The sequence below is a fragment of the Oreochromis niloticus genome, linkage group LG7 (assembly GCF_001858045.2).
Source record: "Oreochromis niloticus isolate F11D_XX linkage group LG7, O_niloticus_UMD_NMBU, whole genome shotgun sequence".
Taxonomy (NCBI): Eukaryota; Metazoa; Chordata; class Actinopteri; order Cichliformes; family Cichlidae; genus Oreochromis; species Oreochromis niloticus.
Genome location: NC_031972.2, coordinates 35393763 through 35414422, shown reverse-complemented (window position 1 = coordinate 35414422; position 20660 = coordinate 35393763). Strand labels below are relative to the sequence as shown.

Sequence of the window (20660 nt, the reverse complement as noted above, 5' to 3'; positions counted from 1 at the left end):
ATATTACATTTGTATATCCAGTTACTATGTCCCAATTCAGTTTATTATTCAGGGTTAATCTGTCTTCTGGAAGGGTAACCATGTCACTGTGTTGTATTCCAGATTATGTTAAACTGATGCTTGTTCTTTCTTACGTGAGTAAAGATGTTTGCTCCACAACAAAATGCAGGAAATGTAAATTATGGAGTAAAATTTCAGCAGAATGCAGGAGATAACATTTCTGTGTCTTTAAATTTTCATGTTTCCTCAAACGAAACCTGATCTCTACCCTTCAGTGAATCACTCTTTCCTTCACTGGCTGTGTGTGAAAAGTAGTAGACATTCAAGTTACCTGCTCAGGTGATCAAACTTAACAGCCTCTGAACCTGTTGAGTCACCCGATGAAGGTGAAACTAGACTTCTTTTTTTTGTAAAGAAAAGGTTTCCACAGGTCATCACCTCTCATTTCACCCATTGCTAAATGTCTCAGGAAAATGAAGCAAGCATTGGGTTGCTGTGACTGACCTGATCAGGTAATGCATGCCTGTTTCTCACAAGAGCCCGAGAAGCCTTTACATTGATCATTAAGTGATCCTTCACCTTTTATCTAACCTTTTTTAATATGTTCAGAGGATCACATGGCCCATATGAATGATGTATTAACAAATTAGATGTTTCTGAAGCAAACGGTGGAAAATATTTGGATTTAGTTATTTCTTTTTAGTTATAAAAGAGATAAATTAAACAGAAAAAATATAAAAACCATTATAATAAATACTTAAAATTAGTAAAACACCATAAACAAACTTTAGTTACCCCTAAAGGGAATTTCCCGAGTTCCGCAACTCAAAACAGGAAACACAACCAGGAACAAAAAATTAACTAGATCAACTTTTCAGTAGATGTTACTACAAATAAAAGCGCTCAAGGAAGTAGAAAAGTTAGGTTAAATTTTATTTAACCTAACCTAACCAACAACAACGAATAAAAACTAATGCTTTTTATGTTTTTAAGTGAACAGCTTTATTTTACTTATTTATTTTGAAGTTTTCCCGGAAGCCTGGTAACAGATTTTATCCCCCAACCCTCCGCTATTCCGGTCAGCTGACCAAGAGTCGGTCTGCTGACTGTCAAACCCTGCGAATCTGCACCGATACTTGTAGGCAACCGTCACCGGACCGAGCCCTGCTTTGGCCATGTTATCGGAGCTTCTTTCTCGGGCAGCCACCTGACACCCTCCGCTGTGATCCAGAAGTGCAACTGTTGGCCTAAACACGCCAAAGTCGCGGCTATCTCAGTCGGATTCTCCCTGTCTTCCGTGACCGGTCAGCTGGTCGTCTCCATCCCGAGCCCGTGTGACTCCAGCCGGCCCACCTCCTAAGCAGCCTCCGCTGACAGCCATGGCCCTGCTGGACCTCGCCATGCAGGGCCTCGCCGTGTTCGGCTTCATTCTGTTCTTCGTGCTGTGGCTCATGCACTTGATGTCCATCATCTATGTGTGAGTGCACCGCGGAGCGATGCTAAACGTGGCTAACGGCTAGCCTCGGCACAGCTCCTTCCTTTATTTCTGTCTGTCCCAGCGTGATTATGTGTGAATGGGGTTAAACTCAGAAATAAGGCGCTGCCTCCTGCTCCTGGGGACGGGTTTGTGGATGTATGACAGGAGGTGAATGTGCAGCCTGGACGGTTAGCTCGGGCGTTTTCCTGGTTACCGCTAGCCGGGTAATGTTAGCTCGGACGGGATATTCCGGTTACTGCGGTCCTTTCAGGTTGTAGTAAACTAAATCACGTAATTAATTATAGTTTTATAAACCGTGAATCGATAGCAAGGAACCTGAAGTAACCGTATTTCCTCGTAGAGAATATTTTAAATGGCGGTAATTGTTCAGCTGACGTTTCTGTAGCTTATTACGCACCTAATTTCGTGCTTCCTCTTAATGCAGAATCTCACTTAATAAGAATAGGATTTTAGTATTTTCACTCAGCAGGCGCGTTTCCCTCACATTATGAAGTATATGTTTAGTGTTTTATTTAAGTGTTATGAGCCTTTCTTTAATTCGGCTGTAATCCGCTTTATCTTTTACTTTTTAATTCCATGATTTTCTAGGGTTTTGATTATGTTTATACTTCTGTACACGGAGCATGACTAAATCAGTTAACTTTTAGCAAGGGGAGAAGATAAGCATTGTAGATGGATGGAAAGCCATACCTTTGTGCCAGCATCATAAGGGTAGCTGAAAATGAGCATGTGCTTTGGTGTTGTGGAATTTGTGGAGCTTATCTTTACAGCTTAAAAAATGTTTTAATGATTTAAACTTAAAATTTAGATTTAAACCCATTTAGACTTGGCAGACTGAATTAATGCTGCAGGTCTTAAAGGAAGCACCTGACCTGGCAAAAATATATATATCTATATCTATATATATATATATATATATATATATATATATATATATATATATATATATATATATATATATACATACACACATATATATATATGTGTGTATATATATATATATATATATATATGTATATGTATATATATATATATATATATATATACACACATATATGTATATGTATATGTATATGTATGTACATCTGTACCACAGACTTCTGGGTGTGAGCTGTTTGTAAGGGTGGTGCCTTGTAACTCCGTCCTGATGGTAGAGGATATATTCACCATGAGGAGGGTGTGAGACATCGCTGAGGATGTCACACCTTTTTCCAGCACTTGGAACTCCCTGAGTTGCATCATACCATGTTGCTCCTAACCTGCAGTGTTTACAGACCTATTAAGGTCTGTACAAAACACACACTGTACTTCTGTCCACCTTCAACCGTCTCCACATCAAGTACAAACCTTGTAATCCTTCTCTGTAAAGGATTCAAAGCCGTCCCGTTCGTTCTAAAAGCAAAAATCATTTCTTCTGTGTTCAACTGGAGAAAACACAGAGTAACACACTCTGTTTCATCTCCTCTCATCAAACCACCAATCGCTGTACCTTCAGTAAATTAAAGACATCAGATGAGTTAATGTACTGCATTCACAGAGTAATGAATGGAGATGTACTGCAGTACACCCTGGAGGGCCCTTGTGGTAGTGGCAATAGATGATACTGCAGCTTTCACTCTAACATACAGTGATCTGCCAGCTTCTTTCACTCCTACTGCTGCTTTTCTAATAGTAATCTTCTTAAAAGTCTTTAAAACTTCCTCTGCTTTTACAGTTACCAGGGTCAAGCTGTTCCCCAATATCAACTCTGGTCTGTGTGAAATTTGTTTGTTTATTTGTCTAATTTCCTCTTTCTGAGGAGAAAGAAGCGAGCTGCCTTTTGTTCCCCTGCAGACAGTTTTTTTTGTGCTTCCTCGCTGCTACTTTCACTTCTCCAGCTACCCATAGTTTATCTTTTAAAAATCTTAATTTTGTTTCAAAGCTTTTCCTTATCAGGACTTGTAGACCCTATGAAGATGTCCCATGCTGTAACTTTCTCTCAGACAGTGCACTGTCATTATTCATATCTCACTGATTGAAGCTCAGGTTTGCTGCTGTTTGTAGAGAAGTGTTCTGAACCCCGTAGTGTCTCGTTTATATTGCTAAAATATAAATCCAGGCTCCTCTTCTTTCTGATAGGATGTTCTGAAGTTCCTCAGGAGAGATTTCAGGGTATTGGAAAGAACATTTGGTAACCTACCCACCTTACTGTATCTTATCTCTGCTGCAGCCCGAGTATTTGCTCTCTGATGAATATAAATAAGCTATAAAAAAGTTTCCAATCTCCATAGATGGGTCTAAAGGACAAGGACAGAACATCGGTATCCTCACAGCAGTATGATAGTGTGTAGCTGTTGCAGTGTCTGTCATTAACAGAAATACAGACACCTCCACCTGCTTTTTTCTCCAGCACCTGTCGATCCATTCTTACAGGATCGCCGACCGCTGTGATGTGAAGGGAGGAACTCTTTGTGTCCTTTATGAAGTACATTTATTTATTTACATTTTGTAAATGTGTGTTTTTGGTTCAGTTAGTTCCCAGTTTTTGTTTCTTTGAATGTCTGGTTCTTGTTTTTATTTCGGTAACTAAAATCTCTTAACAGGCTTAGTTTGAGCTCACTAGGAAAACCTCAGTCTGGATATCATGTTTGTACTTCCAGTTAAAAGGCCATCATTGTCCTCCCTGGACCAGAACACTTTGCATTAATTTTAATAGTTAAAATAAGCTGCTGGAGCAGGTCTGATACAGGAAACTATACTGGCTCCTTTCCAGTACAACAATAAAGTTAAATAGAACCTGGAGCTATAAATCTTCACCTTGCCTTTGGCCAAACTGATTTCCTAATAATAAAATAAAACACTGAAATAAATCAAAGGTCACACGTTGGACAAAACACAATCTGTATGAATGAATTAATCTTTTTTTTTTTTTTTTTTTTTAACCCGATGAGACATCACAGTCAGGACATACTAACAGGAACTTTTTCAACCAGGTGCTGCAGATTTACATTCCTGATAAACCCAGAGACTCAAAATAGATTTAAAATTTAATGTTTTTGTTTGTTTGTTTTTTCAAATGTTTCTTTGATATTTTTTTTTTTTACCTGCTGACCTTTGACCTCTTTCTTTCAGACGTCTTCACCTCCACAAGAAAAGGCCAGAAGTCAAACAGCCGTTCATGCAGCTGGCTGGAGTTTCTCTGCTGAAGCCACTAAAAGGAGTTGACCCGAACCTGATCTCCAACCTAGAGACATTCTTTACTCTGGATTACCCAAAGGTGAAGCTAAATGCTCCCAACCCAGATAATTACCCCTTAGTACTCCCCCAACTAACCTATAATGACTGCCTGACTACCAAGAATCCTACTGTCCCACCCTACATTCCCAATTACCATCCCACTCTCCTGGACTACAATCCCCGTCCTTCCACAGACTGACCTTCCATTGCCTCAGTCTACCCTGTAACATTCACCAGCCTTTGAGCTCCAATAATAAACATCTGTCCTCTGTTGTACCGCTCCTTGGACTAACTGATACATCTGGTTTTACAGTTTGAAATCCTGCTGTGCATTCAGGATCAAGATGATCCAGCTGTTGATGTCTGCAAAAAGTTGTTGGGAAAATACCCGAATGTAGACGCTCGATTATTCATTGGTGAGAAAAAATTACTTTAAATTATGCTTGTTGTCTTACATGTTTTTCATCTGTCAGTGGCTAACGTTAGCATGTGATGTCTCTGGTTCTCAGGGGGGAAGAAAGTTGGAATTAACCCCAAGATCAACAACCTGATGCCGGGCTATGAAGGAGCCAAATATGGCCTGGTCTGGATCTGCGACAGTGGCATCAGAGGTCAGTTCTTCACCACTGATGTGATGGCTATCATTGTTTTAATTGTTGGTTCTAAAGCTAACTCCCTTTGTGTTTGTGTGTTGCAGTGAAACCCGACACCCTGACAGATATGACCAATCAGATGACAGAGAAGGTGGGACTGGTACATGGGTTGCCGTACGTTGCCGACCGCCAAGGTTTCGCTGCCACACTGGAACAGGTAAAGTCACACTAATATAATGGGAATTCTTTTCTTTAGTTGTCTTGATCCTAACAAATGCTAACACTAACCTGTTTCCAGGTGTACTTTGGGACATCTCACCCCCGCTCATACATCTCGGCTAATGTGACAGGGATAAAGTGCGTGACGGGGATGTCATGTCTGATGAGGAAGGATGTTTTGGATCAGGCCGGCGGCTTGGTCTCCTTTGCCCAGTACATTGCTGAGGATTACTTCATGGCTAAAGCTATCGCTGACAGGTTAGCACATTAGCATTAGCACCCTGTTGATATTGCTGTCAGAGCATCGCTTCACAGTTACCCTTTCTCTCTGCAGAGGCTGGAAATTCTCAATGGCGACACAGGTGGCGCTGCAGAATTCTGGGTCTTACTCCATTGGCCAGTTCCAGTCCCGCATGATCAGGTGACCTCAGTGCTCATTACTGATTGACTAATGATGTTTTTCCCTCCATTTCACCCAGTTTTTTGGTCCATGACATGCAGCAAGAATTTTTTTTTTATTCACATTTATTGTGTTCTTTATTTTCTTCACTAATTCTGAAAACTAAAAACAGTTATTTGCATTTAGTTTTTATTAGTTATTAGCAGCATTATTAGGGGCGTGGCCTTTTGACTAACGGATGGCTGTAGCAGTTGAAGCCCGACTCATAATTCTGAATCGCCTCTTTGATCTGAATCCTCAAAGCAGCTGATATTAATCAAGGTTTATGTCTGCAGGTGGACGAAGCTGAGGATCAACATGCTTCCCGGCACCGTGCTTGAGCCTGTTTCCGAATGCTTCCTCGCCAGTCTCATCATCGGCTGGGCCGCTCATTACGTGTTCAGGTACATATTCGACCACACAGGGATGAGGTCATCGGTTGGCTGGGCGTTTTTGTTCTTTGGCCTCAATCACCAAACAACAAGTTAAAGATTTATCATCTGGACATCATCCAGAGAAACTATATTGATCTGTGTGTGTGTGTGTGTGTGTGTGTGTGTGTGTGTGTGTGTGTGTGTGTGTGTGTGTGTGCACGCTTTAGATGGGACATGATGGTGTTCTTCATGTGTCACTGTCTCGCCTGGTTTATATCTGACTACATCCAGCTGACCGGAGTGCAGGTAATATCACATACTTCCAATTTAAAAGGACTTTTTTTTTTTTTTTTTTTCAACAATAATTACTTTTTCATTTTTAAGAATTCAGAAACAGAAATATGAAGCTTTCAATTACAGATGTTTTTTCAGTTTGATTTAAGAATAATATGAAAAATATTAATGTTCTGTTAATTTTCTGCCTGTATTTAAATAGAAAAGATGACAGTTTAGTAAGTAAGATTAATTAAATTAAAAAAAAAACATAAGCCCATTAAAAAATTTAAAAAATTAAAAACTGGAACACAAGGATTAAAATATATGAAGGTTCAGTTCAATAAATAATCATAAAAACATTTAATTGAATTTAAAAGCTGGGTTTTTTTTGTTTTTTTTAAATGGAAAACAATGCAAACGAATTTAAGAAAATTAATACATTTCAATGAAATTGAAAAATAAGGAGAATTTTAAAAAATGTGCCTGATTATTGGTTGATGACATCACCACAGGGCGGCCCTCTGTGCTTCTCGAAGCTCGACTTTGCAGTCGCCTGGTTTATCAGGGAGTCGATGGCGGTGCAGATCTTCCTGTCGGCTCTGTGGGACCCAACCATCAGCTGGAGGACTGGACGCTACCGACTGCGCTGCGGAGGCACTGCTGAGGAGATCCTCGACGTCTAGTTACCTCGGTGATGGGCCACATTTGCCCCCACCTCCACCCTCACCTCCTCATTACAGCGAGGAGAGGAAGAGACTGATGTTTTGTTTTGGATTTTTTTTTTCTTTTTTATGAGGAAAAACTGAAGAGTGTGTGTGTGTGTGTGTGTGTGTGTGTGTGCGTGCGTGCACATAAGTGTGCGTGTGTGTGTGCGTGTTTTAACTATTTATCTTTCTTTTGGTGCTAAAAGCTAAAAGACGCCAGAACAAGCCAATGAGAGAGCAGGAAGCAAGGAAATATGTGAGCAACACATGCACTGAATCATCTGGTCTTTGATCAGAGCAGGTAAACAGGAAGACCGTGAGCCAATCAGGACAGAGGACTACACAATACTCCAACCTGATTGGCTGATATTATTTTGCATGGAAGGTGATGACGGGCATAAAATAGGCGTGAATGTGAACAGACGTTTTACTCTGAAAGTCCCCTGTGCTGTCAGACCATCATAATTTCTTAACATCTTAATTTGAGACTGCAGTATGTGTCTCAAATGTGATATTCATCACATTGACACATCACAAGAACAAAAGTCAGATTTCATTGTTTTTCTATTGCAAAGCCTTCTCTTCTTCAGCGGTTTTTGGAAAGCCAGGGCTGGAGGACTGCACAGTTTTCAGAGTAAAATATCTATCTTCTGATTATCACGACTTTTATCCAATTCCATTAATTGGAAGTAAACGAAAAAAAAATCTTCAGATAAAAGAGGAAAATCTTGCATGGGTGGTTCTGACTGGACGAGCTGAAGCCGTCCAGTTCTGGTTCTGGAGTCACAGAGAGACTTAAGCTGAAACTAATCTTCAGTTCCAGAATCATCTTTATGTGAAAAGTGAATTATATTCAGTTTCTGAGCCTTGTAAGTCACTACAGGAAAGCAGCCGCTTGGTTTTTGCTTCTGTCCATAAAATCTGTGCAGCTTTAGGATAAACAAAAAAAATGCAAACATGAGCAGCTGAAGGACTTCAGGTAGCTGATTGTCGTTTAGAAAAAAAAAATATAGGCAATGAACAAGTGAAGACGTTTTTCTCAATTCCGTCATTAATTTATTTTAAAAAAAAATCCATGTAATGAAATGAAATCGTCAGAATGTCGTTATTTTGTCATTGTGAAGGTGCAAAGGTACAGCAACGTGACAAATTATTGTCACAAAGTCAACAAGTTCAATCATCAGTTAAGTTGCAAAACTCGTAAACGGTAAAATACTATTTAGTCCGATGTGAGATGCACATCATTATTAAAAATTAAAACAAATTAAATATTTCTTTGACATTTCATTTTTAATTGTGTAAAAAAACACAAGTGAGCATAAAATTGATATGTTCTAAATTTTAAACTGAAAAACTTAGAAAACTCCAAAAGGGTTTGTTTTCTGCTTGAGTAAAAACTAGAAACAAAAAGAAACAACAGGAAAAGAGTTGTCTAAATCAAAAAACTAAATTATCTAATAAGACAAAAATGGAGCTCAAATGTCTTTTCCTGCCCTGATTTAATCTCTGACCCTGGAAAACACTTGGGAGTCGAGCACTGAATGAATTCCAGTATTTTTGTAACTAACGGTCGTAGCATTTCAAAAATTTCTCTAAAGAAAAGGACCAAAAACCGACATTTCTGAAGTTATCAGTCTGAACACTGTGTGAGTGAGTGAGTGTGAGAGAGAGACAGAAAAAAGTGTTTCTTAAAGCTCAATGTTAGCGTTTAGCTGTTACCGTTGTCACTTGAGGTTTGGTTGATGACATCACTCTGTCGGATGAACCCTCGTGGCCAGTCAGATGAATCTTGTTTGTTAATTGTTGTTGTTGTTGTTTATTTTTTCTAAAGACTTAGCTAATGTGGAACCGACCAATCACAGTTCATAACTGTGTCACGATAGGAACAATAAAGTTTTATCTCAACCTGAAATCTGTGTATAAGTGTTTTGTGACTGGCTGAGGTGATGGAGTGGGCGGAGTCTTTGGCAGTCAGATGATTTTATTTAATTATTCAGTGATTCATGCTACAACTTCCTGTCAAACTTTCAGAATAAATAAAAATTAACAAACTTTGTTTTGGAGCAGATTGCGGCTTAGCTTAGCGCTGCTGCCTCCCATCATGCACTGGTCCATGTTAAAAATATTTCATATAATAACAATAAAGTCCCACCAGCTCCCACAATGCACCACAACTACTTTACATAGGCTGATACATTCAGGTATAAAAAGAGTTTGTTTTAACAAAATAAAATAAAATAAAGTCGCAACATTTTAAACATTTCTAACCATATTCTGAAAGGGCCTCACATTTCAAATATATTTTAAAGATTTCATGTTTTCACATACACACTTTTTAATCCCAAATGTTTATTAATCAATTAAACAAGGCTAGAACAAATATGTAGACAACTGTAAACAAAACTGCTTTCAAAACATTGGCAGGGAATCTTATTTTGAAAGGCAATAGTAGGCAGGGTTTATAATTTAATTTATTTTTTTTAAACTGGGTGTGGTTTAACTTAATGCATGGAGCTACAAGTGAGTGTGTTGACATGAAATCATAAGATAAGTTTTTCTGATATCGTATCATATTTAAATTTAAAAGAAAGAAAACAGTTTGTAAGCCATTTAAACAGGAAGTGACTTCATAACGGGGGCAAATGGATTGGTCCAATTAAAAGGCACATGAACTTTGGCTTGTTTTGACCCCGCCCACCCACAATGCTTGTAACAAATTCACATAAAGTGCTTAAAATCTTTAAATAAGTGGGGAAAAAACTCCAATATTAAAAAAAGTAAATTAAAAATTCACTTTTTTGCTCAGAAAACATACGTCTAAAAAATAACAATAATAATAACAATATTTACTAATTTTAAAAAAACTAAATTACAATTTAATTTGAAAAATATCCAATTAAAAATGTAAAATGGGAAAAAAGTTGAACAGAAAATCAAGTAAATGGCAGCGGTAGGCAGGTCTGAGGTCAGAAGGCAAACTGGGAATCGGCAGCTTCCTGTTTTTTGTGGCTTTTTTCCCGTTTAAAAAAACCCAAATCAAAACAGAAAATTAAAGAAAAATATTAAATGTCATTTATTGGAACAAAAATTTTAAAAAGAGTGAAATTAATTAAATGAATTCAATAAAAGATAGGAAGATGGGACATTTGAAGCTCAACCAATCACAGCTCAGCTCAATACACACACACACACACACACACACATAAATACCCACGCACAAACACACAGAAAGCCTTACATGTTGTACAGTATAAATACATTCATGATTAAAAAACCCACTCAAAATGTCGACCAACAACAAAAAATATTTTAAATGAAGTGGAAAAATTCTACGTAAAAAAAAAATAAAAAAATCCAAAGACACCCAAACACAACCCGTCACCAAAACGCCACGTAAAAAACCAGAACCCAGCAGAATAATTCAGAAAATAAGGCACAGAAGAAGATTTGAGATCGCACCTTAACCCTAAAGTAATAATTAAAAATAATAATCCTAAACATAATTCCAGCCAATCAGATGGCAGCGTGCAGAGAGGCTGAAAATTCAAAAATAACAAGACGGAAGTTTGTGAAAAACGAGAAAAATAAAAGCCTGAAGTAAAAAGAAAAAAGTTGGAATCTAAATTTTAAACATAAAAAAGGGTCAAATTATTTCATTTCATTTAAAAATAATATCTATAATAATTTACTGAATGCTCATCGGTAATTTTAAATAAAGATAAATTCAAAGTAAACCTTTTATAAAAGGCAGGTTTTATTTCTTTTCTTTTTTACTTCCTGATTTTTTTCCTGCATCACATTAAACACAAACTCACGTCACCTCCATGATGGACTTCATTACCCACAATGCACTGCTACTCAGTCTGCTCAGGAATGTGCTCTGTAACCTCTGTAGCCATGGGCCATAACCCTCAGTTGTGACATCATCTGCCACCATGATATGAGGCTGTTCATAGGCACAGAAAGATTTCCCCATGGTCCGTCTGTCTGCACCGCGGGCCAATCAGAAGCCCTGCGCTCCGAGCGGCCGCTCAGAGGTCAAAGGTCAGATGGTTGACTTGGAAAAGGAAACACGGAGGTGCTGGTTGTGGTCCAGCTGGTGGTCGTGAAGGATGATCAGAGCCTCGATGGCTTCCTCCACCGAAGCCAGCTGCATCAGCGCCATCTTCCTGTCCTTCCTGTGACATCAGAGGAAGTGACATCATCAAGCACAACCCACCAGAAAGGAGGGGGAGGAAGGGAGAACTGCAACGTTTAACAGTTTAACAAAAACATTTTTAAAAATGTAAAGAATTTTCAATATGCTTTTTTAATGACTAAACTGAACAAAATATTTTATTTAACTGGAAATTAAATACATAAATTAAACTGGCCATAATAAATCTAATAATTAATGAAACTTTTTAATTTAACTTGTTAACTGTTTATTTCATTTCTTTTTCATTATTTCATAAAGTAAAAATCTATTTCATACAGTAAAAAATGTATGCATTCAAATAATATATTTAAAAATAAGAAAATTTATTTTTCTTAAAATTATTCAATAAAATTATTTACATTTAAAAATATTTTTTTTGTTTTTAATTCAATAGACTTTAAATAAATAAATCAGAATAAATCAGATAACCTGCTTTGTTCTGACTGGTTAACAAGCACAAATCAGTCAACGGAGTTTTGTTGTTACTTACTGGAAAAACTTAAAAGCTTTTACTGCAAATCCATTCGAAGAAAATAAATCCTTCAACGCCTCCTCGCTCACTGAGGAGCTAGGAAACAAGGAAACGATGACAAAGATATTTAAATATGCATCAGCCTCCAAGAGTCAAAAGACTTCAAACAGGAAATGAGGCGGTCTTACGGGATGTTGGATAGGTGCAGCGTTGCTGACGGAGGGAAGATGTTATTGAAGTTTTTCGAGCCCGGCTTTTTGAAGCGGTGGAGGGCAGAGCCTGAGAAGTCCCGAGTCAGCGCTTGTTCTTCTTGCCCCGCCCCTCCGCGAGGCAGCTGCACCACTGGGTGTTTGGACAATGTCACCCGAATCACGTTACCATGGAGACGCTGCCCGTTCAGGTGACTCATCGCTGTCGTTGAGGAACAAATAGAGATTATTTAATAAACAATAATGAAAAACTAAGACAATTCAATTTATCTACAGATATTTTTGAGATAAAGAAATATTAAAAAAGTTAAAAATATAAAAATTCAGAACTTTTCTTTTCTATGAGAGGAATAAAACAAAAAATCTATTTTACTTCTAAAAAAATTATATAGAAATAAAACTGATCAGTTTTTGAAAATTATGGAAATAAAAAATATGCTGTTGTAAAGAAATATGTAAATTTAAAATAACCAATTTTTTTTTTAAATACTTTTGGGAAAACAATATGTTAATGACAATTTTAAGGAAATTAAAAGAAGAAACTTTTTTTTTTTATATATACAATTTTATACAATACAAAAAAAATTTTCATTAATTATTCAGGCAAAGTTTTTTTTTTTAATTTTCATTCATCCATTTTTTTTTAGTTAATTAAATTAACCACTGTACTCCCTTGCATGTAGTTATTATTAATGACAATTTTTATTATTATGCTGAATTAATCATCATCACAGATTAATTCACCGAAATGGAATTAAAAACTAAAGCAGCTGTGACCTTCTGTATCATCGCTCATGGCTTCATAAGAAATGAAGAAAAAATGTTAAAATAAGCTTAATTACGTTCTTTTAAATTGGCTTGAATGAACTGAAATGTTTCAGACCGAGTTGAGCTTGCGTGGCATCGCTCATCTGAACGAGAGCATTTTCCTTCTTGTTGAAGAGGATTTTCACTCTCTGAACGTCTCCGTAAACACCTGAAAACACACAAAACAAAAACTGTCACAAAATTAAAGAAATTGGCACAGAAAGACGTGAACACGTCTCAGAGTCACAAACACCTTGAAGAAATAAAACCTGAGTTTTCTTACCAAACAAGATGAAGAGGCAGTGAGGCGTGACACTCTGCAGAGAGTAAATAAAGTTAGCTCAGTGAGCTGTGCTCTGATTGGATAATGATTGTGTGAGAGAGCATGTGTGACCTCTGACCTCTGGGTTTAAATTAGACACCAGCAGTACTGAATGGACAACAGGAGGCGCCATTTGCAGCGAGACGCGAGGATGAGACACTAGCGAGCCGGGGACAGCCGCCATGGACAGACCTGAGGACGGAGAATGCCAAAACTTTATTTCAGAGGTTTTAGTATTCACGCTCAGAACATCCAGTGCCGGGATTTTGGACTCATCTTAAAAACATGTCAGTGTCAAAGGTCAAAGGTGATGTTCATGTGCAACTCACCTGTGTGTTGGTGGAAAGTGGGCGGGAATGCCGCTGCTCCATATGGAGGTAGAGCTACACCTGAAACACACACACAGGTTACAAAGATGGTCACAAGCCCCGCCCCCATACAGTGACTATGAGGTCTGCATGGATTTATAGAAATGACAGCTGGTGGTCAGTCGATGCGTGTGGCCTTACCGAAGGCGGCGGTGGGCTCCAGCTCTCCGCTCGGCAGGTCGGCTCTGGTGAAGTCCCGGCTCTTGTCGTTGTTGTACTTCACGTTGAGCGCACTCAGTTTGGAGAAGTCAATCCTCAGCGTGCAGCAGCCGTTATAGATGTTCTGACCGTCCAGAGTCTGACAGACAGGAGGACACTGACTGTGATCTGACTGGACCAGAGCTCTTTAGCAGGTCTGAACTGGAGTTGGATTTATACATGCATGTGTGTCTGTGTGTGTGTGTGAGAATCTGTTTGTAGGTGTGTGACTCACGGCCTTGGCGTGCTGAGCGTGCACGGTGTCGCTGAACTGCAGGAGAGCCTGAAACTGGTTGTTTCTGGTGAACGTGATGATCTTCAGCACAGATCCAAACTTACTGAAGATCTGTGGAAGAATGTTATTAATAACACCAAGAACTGTGGAAAGAACATGATAATAAAAACTACAATGATAATAATAATAATAACAATGATAATAATTATAATAACATTGATGATATCTACAGTCCTGACCTGCTGGAGGACCTCCAGAGTCACAGGGTAAAATAAATTCTCCACGATGATTCTCAGGACGGGACTCTGACCTGGAGCTATGCCCCGCCCCTCCCCACCTGAAGTCATATTCCCAGAATGCACCGCTCCTGCATTGATGGCCTGCAGCGCTGCCTGAGCCCTCTGTCAGCAAACAAACATATTGATTATTTAAAGGACTGGCTCGCTGCTGTTTGTTAACTGATGACAGATGAGACTTCAAACAAATAAACAGACACAGTGGGTGTGGCTTAATGTCCTGCTCCTCACCTGACTGGTCATATTATCTGTCTTGAGCTCGCGATGGGTGGAGTACTGAATGTAGACTGGCTGGCTCCTGATGGAGGGTGTGGCTGAGGTGTAGTAGTTCACCATGGTAACAGCGGCTTCTTCTGACGCCATTTCTAAAAACGCCTGAAAAGAAAAAAAAATTACTTAAAAATTTCATGATTTAACAGATAGATAGAAAATACAAAGAAAGAGTTATATTAAACTCTGTCCCAGAAATCAAACCCCTGCAGTGTAACATGAAATTATATTACATGACATTATTATCATTACCATTATTAATTATATTATAATTACATTAGGTTATTATAATGTGTCATGACAGCAAAGCTGACTTCACAGTGATGACCTAATGTCAGACATGTTTCAGCTTCATCTTCGTCGAGTTCCTCCCTGTGTGAGTCTGTCGTGTTGGGATGTTTTTTCTAAGCTAACATTAGCTAGTGCACCTCTCTGTACAAAATCTGTCCTGAGTCCTTCACACAGAAGGAAAAAAAAAAAAAGATTTGCTTGGATCATGTGACAAGTCAGGTGTAAACAAAATAAAGCAGTGAGGGAGCAGTACAAAAGCCTTTCATTACTTTAATCCACACTGAGATCAGACCACAAAGGATACTGGAGAGAACACAAAGCCTCAGCCATCATGTGTTTGACTTTCACTACCTCACAAATTACACAACACAGTGAACCACAGTGCTGTGCGTAAGTCTTGAAGCGCCCCTTATTTCTGACAATTTTAAAAAATTGTTTGTTTACCTTCTCTTTGAGCCATTCAAAAATGAAAAGGCTCCTAACTCAAAAAGTAACAAGTGTCTATGCACAACAGAAAACTTAGCGAGGAAGCCATTTTAAAATTTTTTTAGGCTCTTTGTTACTCGTAGCCTGTAATAAAAATACACCACTCAGTGGAAGAGTGGCTTAGACCCTGCCTAACATTCACATACGCTCGCTGCACTCTGATGGATGCATCGCGGGTAACTCATGTTGGGGTTTTCTCAGTATCTGTCCCAGCAATACTTCCACATACCTCAGACCAGCTGTGGGTGGAACCATTTATCTCTGCACGTTTCATTGAACTGACTTCCCATCGTTCCATCAAAAAACAAAGAAAAGAGGGCCGACTTGAAACTTTTGCACAACACTATATTACAACACAAGCTGAAATATGTCAGAGTTCAGCTCTGGTGCCATGACTCACACCTGAAACATGTCATCACTTGTTTCCATGAACATGTCACTCTTAGTGTCAGACCCATGAGACAGCTGTTAAAATAACTTGTAGTGTCTAATGCATCAATGAAGGATTATTTATCTCTGGATGAGAGGTCATGTGTAAGGACCTGAGAGGGCACTAAAGCAATGAGCAGCCATTAAAAATAGACAATCTGGGTCACATGCGGCGTGATGTCATAGACTCTACATGAAATAGAAATAAACAGTGTTTTGGTTCAGCTGGAGCTCTGCATATACAGGGTACAACAAGAAAATCATATTAACTTTTTTTTTTACTAAGAATCAAAACTGACACGCCCATATTCCCACGAAATTTGAATTCAACGAAGAGCTGTTGTGGGCGGGAATTAATTTTGCTCCGTCTATCTACTCATTCACTCTGATGTCCAGAGGCCTGCGCTACAAAGCAGGATTTGGTCTTATCCCTGTGACTTCAGGTTTAACTCTGAATTTTCTGTGTTACAAAGGGGGTTCAGTTTTTAGTGGGGCACATCGGTATAGTTACTTGTGCTGCAAACAGGTTTTGTTCCAGAATAGACATCAACAGTTGTGAAACTCCTGCCTACTGACTAATCAATTCTCTGAAAAACAGGGCCGCCATTCCTGGAAGAGCCTTCAGACTGCTGCGCGGAGTCTCAAGTTTCTTAATCGTGTCTAAAGTTTATAGTTAGGGCTGGATCAGGTGACCATGAATCCTCCCTTAGTTACGCAGCAATAGGTGCAGACTGCTGGGGGATTCCCATGATGCACTGAGTGTTTCTTCTTCACTCACTATGTGTTAGTAGACCTCTCTGCATTTAATTATTAGTTATTATTATTCTCTGGCTCTCTTCCACAGCATGTCTTTGTCCTGTCTTCCTTCCCTCAACCCAAACTGGTCGCCACACATGGTCACCCCTCCCTGAAACTGGTTCTACTGGAGGTTTCTTCCTGTTAAAAGGGAGTTTTTCCTTCGCACTGTTGCTGAGGTGCTTGCTCATAGGGGTTGTTTGATTGTTGGGGTTTCTCTGTAGTATTGTAGAGGGTTTTTTTTTTTTTTTTTACAATATAAAGTTTGAGGTGACTGTTTGGTGCTATACAAATAAAACTGAACTAAACTTAATGTTTCTGTGCTTCCCCAATGAGCATCAGTATAAACATAGATTGTTAGATACAGCTTTATTTCTTAATATATATATTTTTTTACCTGTTCAATGCAACCAATTTTACAACAATGTGATCATAGTATTATAGTGGACTAAATTTGAAGTTGATTCAGTTGACTAAAATATAAAGTCTAAAATCTGTCGTGATCTTATCAGTGAGAGCTGCTCCACAGTTTACAAAGTGACTTATTTTCCTGGATATCAAAAGTGTCTGACACGTGTCCATCTGTCTTCTATATCGCCTTGTTTTCATCAGAAAAAAAACACTGCAACTGCACACTCAGGCAGTCGCATTTTACCTGGCATTCTTTCCTGGCTTTAAATAGGCTAAACTTTATTAATATAGCAGCTGTTCTCCAGTCTAACTGACCAAAGCATTTAAAGCATTCGCATCTTCATACAGCATTGGTCCTCCACCACTACTTTCCCCCAGCAGGCGTTTGTATACTGTGTTTAATCTTGTCAGATTTTTCTCATATTACAGTTTTATCTCCCTTTGCAGCTTTGTGTAACTGCTTATCCTGATTGCAGATGTTAGGGTAAGTGAATCCAGACAATGGAAAGAGCCTAGGTGGGTACAACTCACTTGATAGTACATACTCAGTTGCCTCAGGGTGATTTATATTCAAAGGTAGAAATCCTACAATAACACAGAGAAAACCTCAACAATCAAACAAACCCTTGTGAGCAAATACTTGGCAACAGTGGGAAGGAAAACCACCCTTTTTAAACAGGAAGAGACCTCCGGCAGCACCGTGTTCAGAGAAGGGCTTTGGAGCTGAGGGGAGGGAGTCAGGACAGTGATGGTCTATTGGAGGGTCTTTACCTTACGACATGTTGTGATTTGGTGCTGTATAAATAAAACTGAACTGAACTGAATAACAAGTTGCCCTGTGGTGGCTAGCAAAAGAGCTATGGTTAGGCAAATATAATGACACACGATGTTGATCATGTCTCACTCAGTACAACCTCACAAACCCAACACAGCTACCAAATGTGTTAGTAATAAATAAAATGAATAAACTTCAATGAAACAAGAACAGGTTAGGAGGAATTCAGAGAGTTGTTCACTGCGTGCCGTGTTAGCATCGTCAGTGCTCACCTGATTCTTTGTCTTCAGCGTGATCAGCTTACTAACTCGACCAAAGGGAAGTGCCAGAGAAAGCACTTCCTGTTCAGAGACGTCAGGGGGAAGCTGGCGCAGGTGAAGGACCCGCGATGGGATGCACTGAGCACGCTCAGAAACACACAGCCTATCAGTGCCATCCACTGCAGACAGACCAAAACAGACAGGTAAATTATGATGGGAAGGGTTCAGGTAGGAGGAGCTTCACTGTCATAGAGAGAGAAGACTCACCTGTGGACAGGTGAGAGGAGCTCATGTTCTCAGAGCTGCTGACAGACGAGCTGAACTCTGACTCCTGGAAAAGAAACACACTGATCAGTTATTGAAATATCAGCCTACTTATTAATTTATTCATGCATCCATGATAATGAATTTAATCAAATCTACGTTAGCAGCTCGTGAACCTCCATATTCGAAAATCTTGTGTCTTCCCTTGCAAAAAATTTTTTTAAAAAAACGTGATTGATCTTTAAAGCTTCAGTTTCCTGAGACAGATTGCAGGAGATGATTGATCACTGCTTCAGTTTCAGCTCTGAGCTTCTGTTTGTCTTTACCGCTAACATTTTAACCATTAACCTCTTCCTGTGATCAGTTAAGCTTTGAGCTCTGCTGGCGACATTTTAGAACCCTAAACTCAAACTAATTAACAGAAAATGAAAGTAATCCCTCTCTGTTTGTACACAGTCTGCTCTGAGCGTGAACACGCACGTATCGCGAGATTTCAGGTAATAAAACACCGCCGCTGTCGCTACTGTTGCCCCGCGACACTTTCACTCAGAACAGAACAGAGGCGAGCACGAGCGACTAAACAGCGCGCGGGGTACGGGAAAATGGGGCTCGGTGAGAGCGTTTCAGTAAACAAGTAAATACCAACAACAAACAAGCGGAGAGGGGCGCGCCTGAGGCTCGCGCAGGTGCGGTTCAGTCACCAAGGAAACGGAGGGAGGAAAGAAGGTAAAAGTGCAGTGGGAACGGTTCCGGGAAGGTTCGGGACTGTTTCCCGTGCTCACCCGTCCATGGTCCGCGCTAAGGAAGAGGAGGAAGAGCAGCAGAGAATGAGTTGTTTTGGTCCGCGAGCCTTCGCAGCCAGGCAGCCACCATGGAGAACAACGAGCTCACTTCCCGTTTGGTGACGTCACGACAGAATATGGCGTCTGGAGGACACACCTCAGATAAAAAGAGATACAATAATTATAAAAAATAATTATAGTAACAATAAAAGACTTCAGAATAAGTGAAATATATTCATTGTGTTTAAAACAATATAAATCAATCAATATAAATAAATAAATGTAAAATTAAAAATACTATTACAAACAGATAAATATAAAGATTTTACAAAAAAGACATTTAAAAGAAAATACATGTAATGCAAAATGCAAGTAAAATAAAAATGTAATTTATAATAAAATAGATGTCTCAGAGTAAATGGAAACTGTTAAAATGCATAGAAAATTCATCAAAAAACAAATAACGTTCTTAAGATAAAATGGCACCTTAGATTTAAAACTGATGATTAAAAAAATTCACTTAAATTAAAAAAAATAAAATTAAGTTAAATACAAAGACATCAAAATAAATTCTAAATGAATTATGAATGAAAATGTATTATGCCTACATTCACATAAAATAATGTTTTGTTTTGTTCTAATCTGAAAATCTACATTTTAAAACAATCGCAAAAATTACTCAAAAGCAAGTTTTTCTACCAGTTTTGGCAGCTTTTATGAAAATGGCACAAAACTCGAGTCCTTTTACAAAAATAAAAAATCACTTTTTCACACATTTATTTAAAAAAACGAATATTAAAGAAAGATTGTTATCTTTAATAAATCTCTCAGAGCACATTTTTTAATGTCCTTTTACTAAATGTTCATAAATATCTCTGGATAGTCTAGTGGTTTTTCTGACCTCTGACTGGCTGAGGAGTTCTGAAAGGAGACCAGGTATATGGGGTGGATGGTTGGAAGATGTCAGCTTCACTTTGGTGTGAGCGAGGAAATCCTTTTTGGATGTTTCAAGTACAGTCAGTGTATTTGAAATGATATGGAACTCTGCAAAACTTTAACTGTGAGCTGAAAATGTTGCCTTTTTTTTTTTTTCCTTAACTGACTTGTTTTGCAGGTGTGTAGGTGAATGGTCACAGAGTAGTGTGGATGAGCGCAGCTTTGGACCTTCCTCCTAACCAATCAGAGCTGATTATAAAGGGCACCTCTAGCACCACATTTACCTGGCGTCTTCTCATCCAGACGGTGGTGGTTTAGTTTGGGTCCTCATGCCTTTGTGGACAATTGGTGTTGAACTCCTGAGTGTTATTGTTTGGATGCCTAATAGTTAAAGGGGACAGCAGTGTTGTACTATTTTAGACTGCAGTAGGGTGGAACCTAGTTAACGATTGTCTTTTATTTTTGGTTTTCCTGCTGTGGCCGTGCTTTATAGTTGTGTTGTTTTGGCCTGTTATAGCTGACAGAAGTAGTAGTAGT

At 38.8% G+C, this 20660-nt stretch overlaps 2 protein-coding genes across 2 annotated transcripts; one reads left to right on the top strand and one right to left on the bottom strand.

The window, feature by feature from the left end:
• Positions 1-1060: 1060 nt before the first annotated feature.
• Positions 1061-9231, top strand: ugcg (UDP-glucose ceramide glucosyltransferase). Its single transcript, XM_003440108.5, has 10 exons — positions 1061-1477; positions 4610-4754; positions 5028-5130; positions 5224-5325; positions 5412-5524; positions 5606-5784; positions 5861-5947; positions 6262-6369; positions 6567-6645; positions 7128-9231. The coding sequence occupies exons 1-10, from the start codon at positions 1380-1382 to the stop codon at positions 7296-7298; spliced, it is 1185 nt and encodes a 394-aa protein (XP_003440156.1). The 5' UTR covers positions 1061-1379; the 3' UTR covers positions 7299-9231.
• A 360-nt stretch (positions 9232-9591) lies between these two features.
• LOC100701891 (polypyrimidine tract-binding protein 3) lies at positions 9592-19419 on the bottom strand. Its single transcript, XM_005470566.4, has 14 exons — positions 19188-19419; positions 18409-18472; positions 18154-18320; positions 14656-14799; positions 14368-14529; positions 14129-14239; positions 13837-13993; positions 13657-13716; positions 13407-13519; positions 13289-13322; positions 13082-13174; positions 12178-12400; positions 12008-12085; positions 9592-11497 (listed from the first exon to the last, which is right to left on the bottom strand). Exons 2-14 carry the CDS (start codon positions 18431-18433, stop codon positions 11365-11367), a joined length of 1500 nt encoding a protein of 499 aa, XP_005470623.1. The 5' UTR covers positions 18434-18472; positions 19188-19419; the 3' UTR covers positions 9592-11364.
• Between the last annotated feature and the right edge of the window lie 1241 nt (positions 19420-20660).